General features: G+C 41.5%; 1 protein-coding gene across 2 annotated transcripts in view; it reads right to left on the reverse strand.

Annotated features, from left to right (window-relative positions):
- CLHC1 (clathrin heavy chain linker domain containing 1) overlaps nt 1-19547 on the reverse strand; it is a 660301-nt gene that overhangs the window by 63387 nt on the left and 577367 nt on the right. For both annotated transcript variants that reach the window (XM_069608240.1, XM_069608241.1), the window contains 3 exons: nt 18635-18809; nt 4029-4237; nt 3426-3605 (listed from right to left, as the gene is read on the reverse strand). In XM_069608240.1, coding sequence (XP_069464341.1) covers nt 3426-3605; nt 4029-4237; nt 18635-18809 — 564 coding nt within the window. The remainder of the gene's footprint in view (nt 1-3425; nt 3606-4028; nt 4238-18634; nt 18810-19547) is intronic.

A 19547-nucleotide genomic window follows, 5' to 3' on the forward strand; every position in this document is an offset into this window, starting at 1 on the left:
GCATCCAGTAGACGTTTTCATGCATTTCCTAAGTGAACCAATTGTAAATTGGAGGACTTTAGAACACATTTTTCTCAAAAAATATGTTCTGAAATTCACTATTTTAACAGATTATAAAAAATATTCTCGGGAGGAACACCCAAATTCCCCTACATTACTTGTCGCTCTCTTGCTATGCTTGCTCACGTGCACTAATCTGTGGAAGATGTTAATGCCCCTGCACTAAAGTTATTCACATGCCGCCACATACCTGAAATCATGTCTCCCACAGGAACCGCCCGACACCCTGGCACAAAGTCTGCCTCCACTACTGTGCATAGTAATGTAGTTAACAAAACTACTGAGCATTATTAAGGGTGATATGGCACATAACAAATACAAAAGAGGGTGTTCTCAGAAAATATTCTCCACCTTTTTGTTCCACTTCTATTCTGAGGTGTAGCATTCAAGCCATTGGCGATTGTTGTGCATTCATGCATGTCAAACACATGCAATTCCATTAGCGGTTCTTATTTCATGGAAGCATGATTTTGCCATCACTAACATCAGTTTTCCTTAATACCTCCAGTTTCTTAAATAATTAAAGTGTTGCTGACCAACCAGTGTATGGTTCTAATACGTTTCATTCCCAGTAACCTTTGAGTGCAGATACAAAGATAACTTCGTATTAGGCAGAACATCAACCTTATGGTCCTCCCATAGGATCACCTACGTCTGTCTGGACAAAAAGCTAAAAAAAAAAAGCTTTACAATCTCGAAAGTCTTTTCGTAAACTTCCTAAGATTGTGGGGAGCCTCCTTTTCACACACAGTCCCAAAGGTTCTCGCTATGAAAGTCGCTCGGTTTATTTCTCGATTATGGGATGGTACCAGCCCAAATCTCTTGGAAGGAAGTGTAGTTGTCCCTGTGTCTCCGCCACAAGTTGTATATATAGGGTAGTTTCTCTTTCACTGTCTGCCCCAGTTTCTGCAGAAAGGCTTAAGAGGGCCTTATCACTCCCCCTTCTTAGGGATCAAACTCCTTCCCTCAACACCACCTCCACTTCTAATGTGGTCCTGATCCTAGCAGGCACTGCATGTTTGTTCCTCTTCTCACTGTGGGTTTACCCCCTTCTAATTTGGGTCTCACCGCTTACTCCCGGACTTTGGACTAAGAATGTCCTCACATTCCTTCCTGCTATCACTTGATAACGCCTCGCTAGCACTTGGTGTTTTCTCTGGGTGACCGACCTCTACCGGATGTCCTTCCTCTTACCACCTCCAGACAACTTCCTACCACCGCCAGATGTCTTCATCCTACTACTACCTCCAGATGTCTTCCCACCACCTCATGTCTCCTTCCTGCCACCCCCTGATGTCTCCCTCCTTCGACTACCTGATGTCTTTGCCCTTCCATCACCCGATGTCTCCCTACTGATGTATTTTCTCTCCCTCATGTCTCCAGCCACCTCCGCTCTAACTAGTCCCCTTACAAACTTGTCCCACAGATATTTCCTGAACAGCCAACTCACTCCAAGCTGCTGCTAGAAATCTCATTCTCTAAACGCCCACACCTCCCTTTGCTGGGATGTCTCGGCCTTCACCAAGGCCAGTCAAGGTGTAGGGGCCTACAAATGGGTATCAGTAGTTTAGTTGTGTGACTGATTAAGATTGCTCTTCTCCCTCAAGTGTAGTGTAGGTCATCACTTGGAAGCTTGACCACAGCTTTAAAAAGCTGATCACCATTTTTGATTCTTTATTTGAGTTTGCACAGTTGCGTTGGCAACCGCAGATTGCTGAAGATCTACATCTGCGGATCGCTGCAGAGCAGCATTGGTAGCAGGACCCACAGTGAGCACTGTGAATGTTTTTGCATTGGTGACAAAGTATGGAGGGTCAGCACCTGTATCACACCAAGCCGAGCTTGAAGAGGGTTTGTACTGCCCTCTGCAAAGTTGTGGCTCACTTTGCAAGGCATTTAAAAGGCCAGTAGTATTTTTAGGTGGCATGTGACTGTCTCCTAACCAGGGATGGAGGCTAAGTGAGGGTAACCAGGGAATCCTCCCCATACTGCCGCAAGATCCATCATCCACTAGATACTGGACTTTCCCCGGCCCTGTAGATCACACTAGATGTCCCCAGAATAGAGCAGGGGACTTCATCACAAAACCTGCAGCATAGATTTCACAAGGTCAAAGGACTTTTTTGAGCATGGACATACGTTCCAGGAGAAGCAACTGGCAAGCAGGTATGTACACGCAGTTACTAAGGTAACATCTGCGTCTGAAAGAAATCTACACTATCAAGTGTTTACAGACAGATTGATTTTAAAACCTGCCCATACTGAATGATTTGATGGGTGAGATAATTCAAGTTGTAGGACTCTCACTCTTGCTTGCATTTTATCAAAACATTTGGGGTACCCAATCATGAAACTCGATGAGTAGCCTTGACACGAGTCACATTTTTCCTCTTGTCCGATTAGCCGCAGACTGTCTTCCTATTGCTAGGAGTTGGGGTATCTCCTCCATGGTTACTATTCTTTACCATTTCAGATGGTAAAATGTGTATCCTGAAGCAGCATGAATGATGATGGTAAACCTGGCCCATTACAGTCTAGCAAAACATTTCAAGTCTGAAATATGTAAACAGAGAAAACACCAACTCTGTGCTAATCGGCCCTTTGTAGTCAAAATATATTTTTTAAGAAATCTATTCTGTCCTGCTTGTGGCTCTTAGCAATCCCCATATGCTGGCTTCAACACTCACTGTCCTCCAATGATCGCCTCTCTCATCATCACATATTATGGGCGTGTGCCCCATCCCATTATAAGAAAAGCACTCAATCCAACCTGTTTCACTAGAAATAGCCACTTTACTTTGAAATCCTAGGGTGTGACATGCATGTTTTGCTATTCAACCTGTATTCATTCTTCCTGATTAAGCAAGTACTGGGGAATCAATTAGCATATTTATTATGTTAAGGAATTGTACACAACATGAACTAAACCACACAGTTATGAAAGTCACCGCTGTACTGAGGGACTCATATTGCCATATCCAAATGTCCTCTGGAGATCCCTCATTTAGTACTCTAAAAGATACAATTTTCCAGGCAGGCCATAAAGACTTCCTTTAAAACATCTTAATCTGTGCCTCAAGCTATACCGCACCACCATTCACACATGGTGTCAGTAATTGCCTTTGATATTTGCGTGTATCGAACATGCATAGCTTCATAAGCCAAATTATCATTTAAAAAAATGTGTACATCCATCCCATCTATCTTTTCAAAAGTGAAAATGAAAAAGGACTCATTGCAGTGGCCTACACACATTCGTTTCATGGATATTTGCTAGCCGTTTACACTCTCTCTTGCACACAGATCTACAAAGTCTGCATTTATCAACATCTCCAATCCTATTTGTGAAAGTTCAAATAACTTACATGTCCCATGCGTGTCAAAATGTTCAAGCATCTGAAAGCCTATCTCTTTATGGTCAGCGTCGATAAGTAGTAGAACAGCCTGCCCAGTGGATACAATTGCTTTTTTTCCATTCCACTCGCGGGTGAGATTTTCAATTAATTCATTGGTGGGGCATTTTTTCAATAAAAACAGTAAATCATCTGAAAGTTGGAAAAAATAAAGAGGTATAGATACTGGAGAGAATGATCCAATAAACTATAGTTCTTGAAAGGGTTTCATTATGACACAATTTCGGTTTATGGACATTGAGAAATCCATAAATAAACAAAATACTTAATTAGGGAATAGGTGTATGCATTTTGTATAGTGATTTTTACCATTCCCCTATCTTTACATTACTGAAGAAAGTGGGTTACAAACTGTGTGCAAAGCACAATACAGGCAAACTCCCATGATATCTCTCGTATTATCCAAAACCCAAAACACGCCCTAGAGACCTGTTCTAAAGCAACAGGATAATGTTTTAGAAATCTATAATACAATGGTGGTGTCATAATACATTCACACAAAGTCATCAGTGACTGTAACATCATATCAAGTTTACTTTGAAACAATGAACTCACCCAATGAAAATTTTTTGCATTGGTGTATAAATTCCACTGCTCCACAAATCTGGCTCTCTAGGCACATGCAGAGTGCTGTTTTTCTGTGAACACCACACTGCCTGTAGATGATTTGAGCCAGAGCCAAAGCCAAGCATTCCGCCCTCTTGTGATGTTCAGTTTGGAAATATTCAAAGATAGCATCACCAAGTGCCTCTGAAAAAGTAAGTCTAAAAACAAAATATCGAATGATTGTGTTTTTCAAGCATTCCTTTTTTTTACAAGCAACTTTTTCTAAGATGACTGTTGTAATTCATCTAAAACAGGTCTCATTATTTTTTCCACAAATCAATTTGTCATGTCATGTCATGTCATGGCACCCCACACTGGCCACAGCTTCTAACAAATCCCATGGTCCACAAGGGGGCCCTGCAAAAAAGCTGCAACTCATATTAGCAATCTTATTATTGCGGTTCCCCAGATGGAGCCAGTATGGGGGCAAGTGTACAGGAACAACAGGTATCGGGACCCCATACCTGCCCTCGCAGAACGGGGCCCCTGCGTGGAAACGTCATTCCCCCGTCACCCTCCCACGACAAGTCACGTGTGTTTCTACTCAGACAGGGCTGCTGACTCAAACAATTACAGTCGAAAGAGCAGAGAGTCCGTATGAAGAAATGGGCCGCACAGGTTTTGAGAGGACTAGCTCAGGCCCTAATTACTTTAATGATCAACTCGCACAAACATAGAATAATTTGCCAACATTTAAAGCACCAGCATTTAAGACATTGGAGGAGAGAAGGCGGTTACTATGTCAACTGCCTGCTCCAAACAAGTCTGGTAGGAATGTCATGGCGCGGCACACTTTAAGCTCCACTAACTGTCTAATCCTTGAGAAATTGCCATTAGATCACAAACAAATAATTTAAAATAGGACCTGTGCCTTATGTCTTCTAAAAATGGTCCCTGTATTGTCACATTAACTCCAGCGACATTTGTCAAGTAGAATTTTAGAACGATGATCGACTAGACAAAGTAATTCTTCACTTCTACTCTCGTTTGGTATTGGAGCAAGTACTTGCAGCATCCGATCATTTTAGGGACTGTGGCTATGACATCAGTGCTCTCAAACTTAAACCTGCGATTGCAAATTGACAGGCCCCCAACCTATAACAACGAGAACAGGGGTTCTGCTCTGAATTGGCCCCATCCCTGCAGATGAAATAATTTAAAGATAACGCTTTATAAAGACAAATAATTGATGGTACTGATGGCTCAAATCGATTTAATGGTAACACAAATTGGAGTTGGCTGGTGTCTACCCTAGACTTCCATCATATTGAATACCCCCAAACAACACTCATTACAAAGCATTCAAAGATCTTACATTTATTTCTTGGAACTGTAGGGGCTTTAGACACCTATTCACAGAAGAGAGTGTTGACTTGTTAGATGCCAACGTATTCTGTCTTCAGGAGTTTTGGCTGATGGAAGTGCCAATAGTAGATGATTTTACATGTCTATTAAACCCAGTTTATAAAGGGTATGAAGGATGCCTGGCGCCTAGCCTGATATTTGGGATTCGCAATGTTATGTTTGACTCCTCTACAATCTACGCTCAGCCGAACGCTTTTGTACAGGCAGTGGAGATTAATTGGGGCACATCATTTCCGGGATTGGATTTTACATTAATCCTTAATTTGCATTGGATCTCAGTGAAAGTTTCTCAGACTGATTTTTTCATTGTAATTGGAAATATGATTTACAACTGGCAATTGCTGAGAAACTCTAATTCCATCATCTTCTGTGGTGACCTAAATGCTCTGAGTGTCCAAACCCCTGGTTGTAACCACAAGAGTGAGAAAGCAGGGGCACAGCGTGGTAATTCATGGCTGGCGCTGATGGATGCATGGCGATTTTGTATTGTAAACGGCAATAGGTTGGGGGCGACCCCCCTCGTTACATTTGGACAAGAAGCCTACTGACTAAGGTTCTGGACTACGTTTCTGAAGAGATTTTCTTGGATATTGCAACTTTGGTGGTAATGCCAACAGTGGCTTTTGATCACCTACCACTATCAAATGTGGAGGGTACAGACCACTGGGGAGCTCCACTTGTCTTTCCCTGTGGTCTTGGATGCAAATCGGGAGGGGGGGGGGGGATAAATCAAGTAACTTGGGAAAGCTTAAATGTAAAGTTTTTTCCCACTGTTTTGGCTAATGTATACTGAGGAAGAACTTTGGGCTCTATTAGGTAAGGTTCCGACCCGACCCCATCCTCTATTAAGTAAGGTCCCATATAATGTTATGCTGAAAGGAGTCTATACCAAAATTACATATCCAAGGATAAAGCTAATGGTAGTCCGTAAGCATGCATATGATCCAAAGGTCCAGTATAAAAAAGGGAAGTACGGAGAATGCTGCCTAGGTCGATTGGTGCGGACGCAACCAAGCGTAGGGAAATAAAAAATGTTTTCAAAAATTGGGCCCGAGCCCATAGATACAAACAACTGTTAAGAGACTTGCAGAAAATGATACAAATATTAGCGTCCAAAGACACTAAGAATTTTTGGAGGCTTAAAATCATCAAGCACAAGTTAATCCAATTCCTGAGAAGAGATGGATCGAGCATTTATTTTTTTATTTTATTGTACTTTCAGTCAAATTCTGAATTTTTACACAGATTCATCAGTTGATTAATTTACAAACAATAACAACAAAAACAACACAGTTAACAAGTAAAGAAAAAAGAAAGATTAGAATGAGTAATCCACCTGAAACATGATATACTGGTACTTCGTCTTAATACGAATTAACAGGACAAAATACATTAGTAGACCGTTAGTAAACAATTCCCAATATGCTTCATAGGGCAATTTTTATAAACTTCAGTTCATTCAACAATTTGAATAACTCAATTGATAAGATTTCTTTACCTGCCGAAAGCCTGTACCAAACATCTTGGCTGTTAATCCACTCTATGTGGTGTACAAATCTGGCAAACTATTTCCCTATTATTGCTAGCCTTCCTGTACAAGTTATTAGGAGATGTCTGATGTCTTAAACACAACCAGCACATAAATCGCATTCCCCTGTGTATTGGTCAAGACTGTTCCATATTCTCATTGTCTCATTTGTTTTTACTAAACTTAGTCAGAACCTTAATAATTTGGCATGCCATTCTGGGTTAAGAAATCTTCTTACATATGACAATATGTATTTGCAGGGTTTTTCACACACACTATTTTTTTTGCACTCTTGAGCTCACATAATTGCGCTCTGGTTGTTATCCAATCTGTTCGTAGCAGAGCGCACTTTGCTTTATCAGGATTTTCGATCAGCGTTTCACTAGTAACCTCACAATTCTGTAATGTTTGCTCTGTATCACTTTTCAGAGTAACCTCACAATTCTGTAATGTTTGCTCTGTATCACTTTTCAGATTAGACAAGAACTCACTCTGATGAGTTCATAGGATCGCCTAAAATTCTGTATAGAGAGAATTTACAGGGATATAAAATAGATCGATATGCGAGTAGTAATTTCCATTGGAAGTGGGATTGGAGTGAGTACAAGCCCAATTAATATCTTAAACAAGCAATGGAAAGATACATGGGTAGATTAACAAATGCGACCTTCAATTTTTGCCCCATTCATTTTACCTGCGCTCTGAGAGAGTTCCAAATCAAACAAAATTGACGGTGTAACCTTCCCTTCATAGAACTTTGTTAGGGGTTATAACGAAATTCTACAGAAACTTTTCAGTCTTTTTTGTTGACTTATATATTGGGTAGTTTTGGATTCCAATTCATTGTTACGATCTTTCAACGAGTTAGTGGATCTAAGGTTGAAGCCCAAATATTAGATTTCTTTCACAACTGGCAAGTTTTGATCATGCAGGCACCAGTTAGGAAATGTCCTACCTTTAGACTGATTACTAAAAATCATTATGTGTGATTTGGCAGGGTTAATCACTTTTTTTGATGGCCTTAAGCAGATGCTGTAGACCAATGGGAGTATGGTTTATTAAGGCAATGTCATCAGCATATGCTAGGAAGTGGACCGGATGGTTACCGATCCTTGGACAAACAAGTGAATGAGCCAATAGGAATTCTGTTAGGTCGGCAAGATAAAGATTAAATAGGTATGCAGCTAATATGCACCTTTGTCTTACTCTGTTTCTAGTGGATACTTCAGAGGACAGGTCTCCTCTGAGATTCAGTCTCACTCGGAACATTGTTTTGTGATGAAGAGCGATTATAACTGCCAGCAAACCCTCTGGAATGCCCCAGTTTCTTAGTTTGTTCCATAATTTGGCTGTTCACGAAATCAAATGCTTTGGTGAGATGCTCAAGGCTGTATATGTGGGATTTGCTTCGGAGCAAGTACTTTAATCTTTAAGTATAGAGATAATTAGGCCATTCAACGAGGTAGATGGGCTTTCCTAAAGCCAGTTTTATGCTTGGCAAGAATCATTTTTACTCTCAGTCCAGTTAATTAATTCTTTGGGTACTAGACCTGCAAACATGTTACTGTCACAATCAAGCAGGGCTATGGGACGATAATTGCTTGGCTCTGTTCTGTTCCTTTTTATAAATCGGAACAACAATGGCCCGTTTACATGACTCTGGCAGTAAATGGCTCTTTATGATATCTGCAAATAGATCGTAAAGGATGCTTGACCAGGTTGAGATATCTGATTTTAAAATCATATCAGTTAGGCTGCTAGGGCCTGCTGCTCTAGATCACGAGGATTTTATAATTAGGAACTCAATTCACTTTTGTGATATGTGGAGGAGCCAGGGGGTTCCAGCGCGACTATCTGGTAGAGTGGCTAAAGATTGGCTAAAGACATGTCTGGGATTTCTCAGAAATATTCCACCTAGGAATGGTCTGAGATGGGACAAGCTTGTTGCATCCCTTGGAAATGAGTTTGACCGTTAATTATCAGCCAAATGTTTCTAGATTGCAGTGGTACAAGGGCTTGTGACCGTTATGGATGCTACGTGCGAGTCTCTCCATGAGGGACCAGTGGGGATAACTACTGCTAAAAAACTTTGTATTCTTTTCAAACATTCGTTGTTTAGGCCTTCTTTCTTTGCTGCTCTTAGATTTTTTCTTAACTGGTGTATGTTTCCTCATTGTATTTGAAATCTATTTTGACTTGAGGCTGATCTAAATCCCAAAGGAATTCCACATAGCTCCCAGGAGTTCTTAGATGGCTTATAGCCACTCCCGAGCCATATTCTAATATGTTATTTAGTTTGGAATTTAATGTTCTCCCTTGTTTTTGCAAAACTCACTACCCTGTGCCATTGGGTCGATATTTGGAAATGATGTGAATACACAGTGTTCAATTGAATACTGTCAAATCATAAAACTGGCATGCAAAGCTTTGTGATCGATGTGCTTCATAAATACAGCTTTGAACAGTGAGCAAAAATGATGTAATTCTACTGACACTATAATATAGTCAATCGTCGACACAGCAATTCTATTAGACTATGTGGATAAGGGGACCACATCGTCACTAACATTCCCATTGAGGATTATCAAATTCCATTCCAAAAACCAAGGATCCCATAATTCGCCATTACCCTTATTCAAATTCAATTTTGCCGATTGTCTAAAGGGGAGCAGTATGCATTGAAATCACCTCCCATTATGATAAGATCATCACAATATGAGATGTGTATTTCAGTCATGAATGCCAACAAATCATCCAGAATTGAAAAAAAAACTCTTATTCATAGGGTTCCAATATATGCTGATTAAAATCAGACCTTTTACACTTTTACCCCATTTGATCAGGCATCTGGTGACAAGAATTCCTTCAAGATTTTGGCTCATGCAAATAATATAATTTGCTATACTATTCCAAATAGCAATATGTAAGCCCCCAGAAGGTCTGCCACCACTATGACATGATGCGGCTTGATTTAGGATTGTGAAACCATTGAGTTGGACATTGTCCCTTAACCATGTTTCTTGGAGGAAAATCATATCCTTTTCTTAAAAGATCATTTGACTTACCCCGGTGTCTTTAATATTCCAGCTTAGAATTGAGAGGTCAGTTTGTATGTCTTCCCTACGGGAGCTCTCCACTTGCTGTGAGCCTCTGTAGGACTTCAGACCGAATATCAGGCAAGAGGGTCCACAACTTTGATTTCTCCTTGTGCATATTCGGATTGGATCAAAGAGATTGCAGATGGAGGTGCTAATGTCTCAAACACTTCAAAGTTACATTTTCTCAATTCATCTGCGCACATTAATATGGCGTTCCGTCCCTCCCTTAATTTTAAGATACGTTCTGCTACAGAAGTGCAGTTTTCATATGGAAAAGAGATCCGGTCAATGTCTTTGCTGGCAAACAAGTACAGATCAGGTATTTTTTTTGTGTAAGTCAATATGTTGGTGTGATTTAGTGCCTTGTGGCCCCTTGACTCTGGAGATTGTTTTAGCCATAACTTCGGGGCTGCGTTAAGTTTGGACGGGGCAGTTGGTATTGCCACAGACAATGCCAAAGGACTTGCTGACTCGCATTGTCAGTATTTAGCTGAAGTTGAAACGCAGCTACTGCGGAAATTGTTAAGGGATCTGATTTACTTTCGCAAGGCACAATTTTTTCATTGATTACACAATCTTTTTTCTTTTTGCTGTTAAAGATGGGCGCCATTGGTAGCTTCTTTTGCGGGACCAGTGGCCATTTCCCTGTCTGGCTACCGGCACTGATCTTTACCTTTTTGTCTACGTGCTGAGAGGTGATTAAATCACTTCGCAGCACTCAGAGGAATCATCGCTATGACTTTTTTCCTTTTCCTTTGCTTTGGTCGGCTAAGGTAATGTCATTTGCTAAGGAGTTGTTTTTAGTTAAATGGCTTTCTAAATCAGAGATTTTGTTAAGGGCTTTAAAAAAGTTCTTTTTGCTAGATTTCCTCTTCTTCTTCAATGTTGGTTTTTCAGCAGGTTTGGCTATAATGTCCTTTGCTGCAACTGCTGACTTTAGATTTTTCTTCTGACCTTTTTTCTTTTTCCCCCTCTGTTGGTGATTTTATAAAGAGGGCTGTATGTCAGACATGCCGGGTCCATTGATACTGATACTGGTGCATCTTGCAATGGCTCCATTTCAGCATTTTTGGGTATCGGAGAATAGGCAGACTTGTTATTCGTAATTCTGCCAATTTCAGATTGGCCCAACTAATAGACGATCAGGAGTTGGACAATCTCATAAATTCCTCCAATTCAGATGTTGAGAGTGGGGTGTCATCCCCGCAATTGCATTAGTTTGTCTCTAGAGCAACAGCTACCTTTGTTCTCTCAGGCTGTTTCTTGAGATCTGTTAGAGAAGATATGATGTACTTCCACATATTTTCATTCTGTTCTTTCTGTTTGTGGAGATCCATTTTTAGATCATTCAGTGAGATTGAATGTTCTTTGCTGAGTCCATACAATCGGTCTATCGGATCTTTCACTTGGATATGAATAGCTGTTGATAGACCTACCAACGACAAGTCACAACTACCGACTACTTTTGAGAGTTCCACGAGTATTCCTAAGTAAATATGTACCTCATTTTTGTGTCGAACACATTAACAAAAGAGTTCAGTACAAAGCTTAACGCTTTCAGAGTAGGTTTATTGTGTAGGGTCTGTAGGTAATCGACTCTCTGGGAGAGTGTTAATCCGCTATGGCGGGTTTTCTCTGAGGTTTGTACTTCCACTGGATGGATCAAACTGAATGTTATGCGGGATTGTCAACTAATGATGGGTACAGTCCTCTTTGGTATCATTGGATCTCTTCGTGGGCGGATTTCTATGGAAGTCTAGAGGCGTCTCACCAGAGAGAATTTTATATGGGTGGAGTTCTAAGTCCCCATTGGAACCTATACTACGTTGTGGTGCTAATCCACTATTATCCACAGAATGGTTCAATGGGTCTAGGCTTCGAGATAGAGGCTTGCTTCTTACTAACTCACATATTGTTAATTTCATTGTAGAGGTCGAGATAGTGTACTCAAGATTAGATCAGATGGCCATGCACAGGAGTGAGTTCCAACATGGCTGAACTGTTGGCAACAAGGACACAATTATCATCCAAGTCGTTGGTATTTGGCAAGTATGGGCTACTTAAAGAAGTTGGCATTGACACGAGTTAGATGTACTGCATCGAGTATGCCCAATCTCTCCAGATGGATCAGACTATGGTGCTCTCAAATCGTCCTTTATTGATGCTCTTCTAAGGTTGTACATAGATTTGTGCAGTGTTGGCGCTTAAATAGTAAGATCTGTAAGAATACACCACAAGATATTAAAATCTAAAAACCCTTCTTTTGCGACTTTTTTTGGGGGTTACAGCACAGTTTTTGAGAGATTCACACTTGTGTTTTCCTTTGGGTATAAACTTAAGAGGGCATTTTCCACTTCCCCCATATGTTTTTTCCCCCAAGCTCCATCTTAGCGTGTGGATCGCCGATAAAGTTGAAATCAGTCGTGTGTGCTGTGCTGATGTCGCAGAACCCGGGGCAGTCTGAGGCTGAATATGAGTGTGTTGCCTCGTTCGTGGCGGGCACTCCGGCTCTCCAGCGAACATAGCAAACACACTCACAGCACTCCGCTTTAGGTGGCGACTTTATGCTGCAAACTCCACAGGATCCGCCTTTAGAAAGGCAATAGAAGAAAAACTTGACAAGTCCGAGTCAGCAAGGAGAAAGATAGCGCGACCCAGCTTGCAGCAAACACACTCGCAGCATTTCAGTAACATTTATGAGTGTGGGGATCAATCGCAGCCTTTTATGTTACCAGAGGAACCATGGTCCTTGAAACTTGACTTGACACTATACGTTCTTCAATTTTTCACAGTAAACATTCCAGGGTCCCAATGTCTAAAATGGTCCTAAAAGGTAATATAGACTATTGGGCCAGCATCCTATAGGTAATCTTTGGGTTTGTTCTTGTAGTTAAGAAGATACTGGTCTCCTGTGCCAATTGAATAATTGTCCCCATTTATAAAAAGGGGCCATAAGATGCTCCCTCTCACTACAGGCCCATAGCCCTTCTAGATGTACCGTCAAAAATGTTCACATCCCTAGTCCTATGGGAGCTGTTCATGTGGGCAAAGGGAGCCAATACACTTGATTTATATCAAACAGGGTTTTTTAAGGGGACGGGAACCTGCACAAACGGTTTTATCCTAGGGAAGCCATGGAGAAGTCCAAACCTGTTAATGCTGCTTTTATTGACTTCTCTGTGCTTTTGACAGTATCGACAGGGACTACCTCAGGAAAAACTGCATGCATGGTGGTGCCCAGCTGTGCTCTTGCATACGATCACTGCCCTTCACTCTCACACTTTTGTTAGAGTGAGACTAAACATAACAGGTACGCTTTCATCAAAGATTGAGACAAAGCGCTGTTTCAAACAAGGCTGTGTTTTAAACCCATTACTTTTTAGTGTATTTATCTCAGATATTGGCTGTGCATTTAAGGGAGTCCAATGTTTTCCTCTGCACCTTGTCGACAAACCTATAAACTAAATTTCATACGCTGATATGATCTTACTAGATTATACCCCTATTGGCTTGCAATGCCAACCTGGGGCTTTGGAGACATACACCAAGGAAAACAAGCTAATCATCAACGTATGCAAGACAAAGGTCTTTTCAATTTAGACCAAAAAGTTCTGAAACTCCCTAGGGAGACCCCAGCACCAGTCAGTTATCCATTAAAGTATGTAAACTCTGGAAAAACTTGACTACTCTTTCCAAAATAACGCTAGCAATAGAGAATACGATTTGGTGGGAACTAAAGAGGCAAATGGTGACGAAAAACGGTCCCACAATTTATAAATGGGGGGCAGATTGTAATGACATTATTATAACATACAATGTAACCATTGAGTCGATTGGTCTATTCCCTAGTAAATCAAAAAAGAAACTTTGGGAAATGGACTGGATCCACACCACTGAAGATGTTTGGAAATACTGCTCCTATGTGGAGGGGTCCTCCTTGATGTAAGACCAGCGGGGGTCATTCCAGCCTACTTGATTACATCCCCTTTTAGCACACCCAACTGCTGCGGTTAAGGCTAAATCTTCTTCCAACTAGGGACATTTTGGGGGCAAGGGAAAGGTGCAGAGGGAACAGAGGATTTGCAGATTCTTTAACGTGCAGGGGCAACTTGAAACCCTGGGTCACATAATATTGGAGTATCAGGTTTTAAATGATCGGCAAACTTTCTACTTTAGACACCTCTTAAAAGGCTTCAGGACCTTATCGAGGAACCGTTTGGCAATACATTTTGAATTCGAACAGCCCTAACGGTTGGAGCCTTGCTGCACTGCACTTTCAGAAGGAAGTTTTACCCCAAGGCCCTCACTCGACAACTACTGAATGCATTAGTTGAGTGATGTTTATTGTATGCTTAGCATTATAACTTTTTGTCTTTTCTTTTACTGTATTTTAGTCGCTTTTACATCACTGCCTATTTTATTGTTTTTCCTACTTATAAATAATGAATTTGTATAACTGATTGATAATGAGAAATGTTGATTTTTTATTACATTGCGTTTTTGTTGTTAAAAGGTTAAATATTTAACCATATAACCATAAAAATAAAAAATAAAATAAGGTTTTGGGATTTAGGGCAGGTTGATGGCCAAGTGGGTTGGATCGGCAAAAGAACAAGGGTCCTTGTGGATTCGTTTCAGTTTTTTTTAAACTTTATTTCAGTTTAGATGTTGAGAATTGGCTCCTGCAAATGCTAGAAAAAGTGTAGAAGTTGTTGTCATTTCGATTTTTATTTAGTAGTAAAGCTTGATGTGACATTTCATGTTGTTGTACAACAGTTCCACATCTTTACGTAATAGTATAGTGACTATATTCCAAGGAAGGAGGGAAGAATGTGATTTTTTAATGTAACAATCATGTTGTCCTGGGGCCCTTTGTTGGTCTACAGGCTCAGGGAGATGGTGTTAAGGTCCTCAAAGTAGTCCAAGAGCAGTTTGTATGTGAACAATAAATAACAATAAATTGAGTTAGCAAAACAATGTTTTCGGAATCACATGTTAATACCAACAAGAAACATAGATCCAATAAATAGGATGTTTGTTTTGGCCAACAAGGTTATTTTAGGGCTTTTAAGAAGAACGCAAAGGATGCACACACGGATGATGAACATGCGCTTCATTTGCACATCCCAAAATGTGCGTCTATAAGCTGAGCAAGCTGTCCATGGAATCACTGCCACAAGCACAGAGGAGAGTGAAAGGAGCAATTACCACTGTCTTACATATAGTTTTATTGACTCCGCGTAGGTGCTCAAGTGTGGAGATAAGCTTCAAAATACCCATCAAATAAGATGTAGAAGCATGCTTCAACTGCAAAAGAACAGTTAAAAAAAAGGGCTATCAGCTATAAAATGTAATGATAGTATTAACAGTAAAATATGAAAGTATTGGCATTCAGTTCCCATTAGTTTCTACTCACTTTGACTTCCGGGATCAATGCTGCCTTCTCCAGTGTGGGAAGTGGCTGTGGAGTAGAAGATAGTCTGGACTGAGAAAGCTGTGCCAGGAGTTGTCTGGTGGTTGCCATTGATGCCTGTGATTGTTCATTACTGTTAATACGCTGCTGGATATCACTGCACCCTGAGCCCTCATGTAGATATATCCCCTTTTCGACACTCGCCCTCTCCCGTATTATGCTTAAATTTAATTTGCATGACCTCTTTATCTTTAAATAATCCAACCATTACCTCCATGTTCAATGCTCATATGTTGGAAATGACAAACTGAAACCTGGTCCACTTAGTGGCCCCCAAAACAGGTTTCTGTCATGCCTGTGCCATGGGCGCATACATTGGCGATCAATATGGACCTTATTTCTCATTTTCAAGACTTTGGTACTTTTCTATTTCTTCCAACAAACTTCAATAACAACAATGCACTTGGCTATAACCATCTATTCCTGGCTATTCCTATTGGTCATCATCGAAACTACAATCCCCAGAAGCTCTAGGGATTTGCTCTGCTTCCACCCGCTCAGGAACAGAGAGGGTGGTGGCCGATTGTCTGCAGGTGTGCTTAGCCAGGTGCGACCAATTAGCCTGCCTCTGTGCTGGGCTAGGCAGTATAAAAGCTGCTGCCTGCAGGGGCTCAGTCTCTTGCATTAAGAGTCCTTCCAGCACCTTTTTGCTTCGAGCTTCGTATCTTTGTATGCGGTTCCTCTGCATAGCAGCCGATCACACTCCGCTGCTACCTTCCGTCCTTGCCTTCCAGGATCCAGCCTTGCAGCCGATCACGCTCCGCTGCAACCTTTCCATCCTTGCTTTCCAGGCTCCAGCCAAGCAGCCGATCACGCTCCGCTGCTACCTTCCGCCATTGCCTTCCAGGATCCAGCCTTGCAGCCGATCACGCTCTGCTGCTACCTTCCGTCCTGGTCTTCCAGGCTCCAGCCAAGCAGCCGATCACGCTCCGCTGCTACCTTCTGCCATTGCCTTCCAGGCTCCTGCCTTGCAGCCGATCATGCTCCGCTGCTACCTTCCGCCCTTGCCTTCCAGGCTCCTGCCTTGCAGCCGATCACACTCCGCTGCTACCTTCCGCCATTGCCTCCCAGGCTCCTGCCTTACAGCAGATCACGCTTCACTGTCTTCAACCCACAGTCTTCGTCCGCTGGGCTTCCAGTCTAGCAGCCTTCCACAGTCCTCCTGCAGCCTTCTACAGTCAGCGGCCCTACTCCTCTGTGCTCACTCCTTGCTGCCCGGCCCTTCTGGGCTCCTTGCCGTGCAGCTTGCTTCATCCGCTGCCTTAAGCCCTTTCCCTCTGGGCTTCCTACCTTACAGCCCTGCTCCTTTTGGGCTTGCCATTGGATTCCCTGCTTTACTGAGCTTTCTACCTTGTACCCTACCGTCCTCTGCTATCCACATCAGTTTACCTTTATTATTTACTTTGTTATTACAGATCCTCTGTTTCCTGACTGCTGCTCCCTTGCTTTCTTCCTTGTTTTCAACCCTCAGTTCTTTCTCCCTATCCAATCCTGTTATACGGCTTTCCCTTCATTTCCTTCTGCTAGTTTGCTATTCGACTTCCTTTTCCCTGGATTTATCAGTTTGTGTCTTCTCTTGTACTGTTTGTAGAACCCTTGTACAGAGCTTGTCTGTTGGTTTCCGTCAGGCAACCTCTGCCCCTTCACTTGTCTAGTTTCTACGTTACAGACACCCATAGCTGTTGTTCCAAGCCATGAGCAAACAGCGTGGGCCTCTGTTATAGCAAACTGTGCAGAAGGTTAGAGTTTTCCTAAGGTTCGTGGAATACTCTTTTCCTATATCTGCATACACCCCAAGAGGGAATCCATTCTGTACCTTTTTCCTTACATTTGCCTACTCTTCGTTCTCCTTTCTTTCAGCTGTGTGTGTGTACTTATCTGTCCACTTTACTTTGGCACAACCACCCAAACCCTTCCTGGGTGTCCTGTGCCACTCTTAATAGAGTGCCATCCTTGACAGTTTCTGCTAAACCCATTGCAATTCTCCACCCCCAAAATGAGGCCCCACCTCACATCTTTTCTTTTTTAATTTCTTGGGCGTGATAGATGAAATGTTTATCAGAAGGTTGCTCTATGGAGTAGACGGCTGTAATTTGAAGGACTCTCATAATTCTGCAGATCCTTCTTATAGAGATCGCCAAGTCAGGATTATTGAACCTTCCCCAGCTCAAGGCTTCTGAGAATGAAATTGTAATTTTAATGTTGCAGAAAAGAAAACAATCATCCAATGTTGGCCGACGACTCAGAACCAGAAACAGACTTTTCCTGAACTTGGCAAAGGCACACGGTTTCACATTGCTCTGGATGGGCCGCATACATGAGATAGTTGTACAACTAGGACAGTTATGATTCCACCAGCAACACATCCTGCTAGTAGTCTACTAAATAATCACATCACAGCATTCCTGCATACAATACACAAGGGGATGTGCAGGATAGAGTCCATGCAACAATAAACATTCAACCACTTCCTTTCGGTCAGTTCTGAATAAGAAAGTACAGACATGGCAAAACTACTATGAAACTTCATGTGCAAATTCGATCAGTGCCAAATGAGTTAAAAATGGTTCCCCTATTGTTCCTGTATAAAAATCGGTATCCAGTCAATGCATCTTATACAAAGCATTGAATGCCAAAAACATCTAAAAAAATGCATCGAAAAAAAAGCATCAAATGCATTTTATTCAAAAGGTAAAAGGTTTTATTTTAAGTATAATGGGTTTTAAGGGGTAAAAAACGGGGGTTGGGAGGGAACCCCCCATTTTAAAAAAAAAAAGGAAAAAAATTCATTTGTTGTTTTTTTTTTTTAGATGCTAAGGCATTCGATGCTTTGGCATTCGATGCACTCACTATAAACCATATACACTTTTCTCCCTCCCTGTCATGGGTTCCAGCTCACCTTACTCTGACTATGAATAATAGGACTGGGTGCAATAGATTACAAGGTAAGCAATGGAACATTAATTGAAGTAGCCATACATTTTAGCTGTCTATGTTACTGCTATTGTATAAATTTAGCACATGAAGCAATGTATAGGTTGAGGTCTACAGCAGTTGGTGAATCAATATGCAGAAACTATTGAGAACCTACCTTTGCTGAGTTATCCAGTGTGTAACAAGGTCCAGGCGTTTTTGCATCAAGGCACATTTGATTGCTTCCAAAGTCATACAAGCAGAAACAGGGTGTTTGGTAGTAGAACTAGATGTTATGAGGGCCTCAAAGAAAAACATCAAAGGTGGAACCTTCCCTTCCACAAAAGGAGCAGCTGAGAAAAGAAATACACCCTCGTTAGCGTTCATAATGAAGTGCACACATGCATGATTAGCCATTTTCAATTTAATTAACTAAGGGGGGTGTACGGGCTTAGACAGAGCACTATATAGAAGAGAGTGAATTCTGAACTCTGAAAATCCAAATTCAAATCAATGTTCTATCTAACCAATAAGAATTTCTCCCTTCACCTATCAAAGTAAACACTCACTGCTCCCACCAAGACTGCCACGAATACTTTTGAAAGGAAAGCCAAAAGAAGCTGGACCTTTCGTCGCTCAGATTCCTCAGTCACTTTAGAACCCATTGTTGATATTGTTGTTCAACCCAAAGGTCACAGGGTTAAATCCCTGCAGCATTGATTCGGCCTTTCGACCATTCGAGATTTATCAATTATGTCACATGAAATGGGTTAATAGTAACACTTGTTAGTTACAGCATTTCGAAATGGCAAAACATTAGGTAACCTGAATTTTAGCAATAAAGAAAAAAGGAACCGTCCCTCAAGCCCTAAAAGCAGCTTACATCTAACCACTTCTACAAAAACAAATAGCTATGCTCACTGACTATGCCAACTACCGGGCAATCTTCAACCTTCCTTACTCGGCTAAGCACCTTGCAAAAATTCAACTATTTGTCCATGTGGAGTCTAACAACATCCTACATCAGCACTGGCAGGACTCGGGTAGTGATGAGGGTGCAAGTCGGATGTAAAGTGGTAGGTTTTTCAGGC

This window comes from Ambystoma mexicanum, chromosome 4q (assembly GCF_040938575.1).
Source record: "Ambystoma mexicanum isolate Mex_15411 chromosome 4q, UKY_AmexF1_1, whole genome shotgun sequence".
Classification (NCBI taxonomy): Eukaryota; Metazoa; Chordata; class Amphibia; order Caudata; family Ambystomatidae; genus Ambystoma; species Ambystoma mexicanum.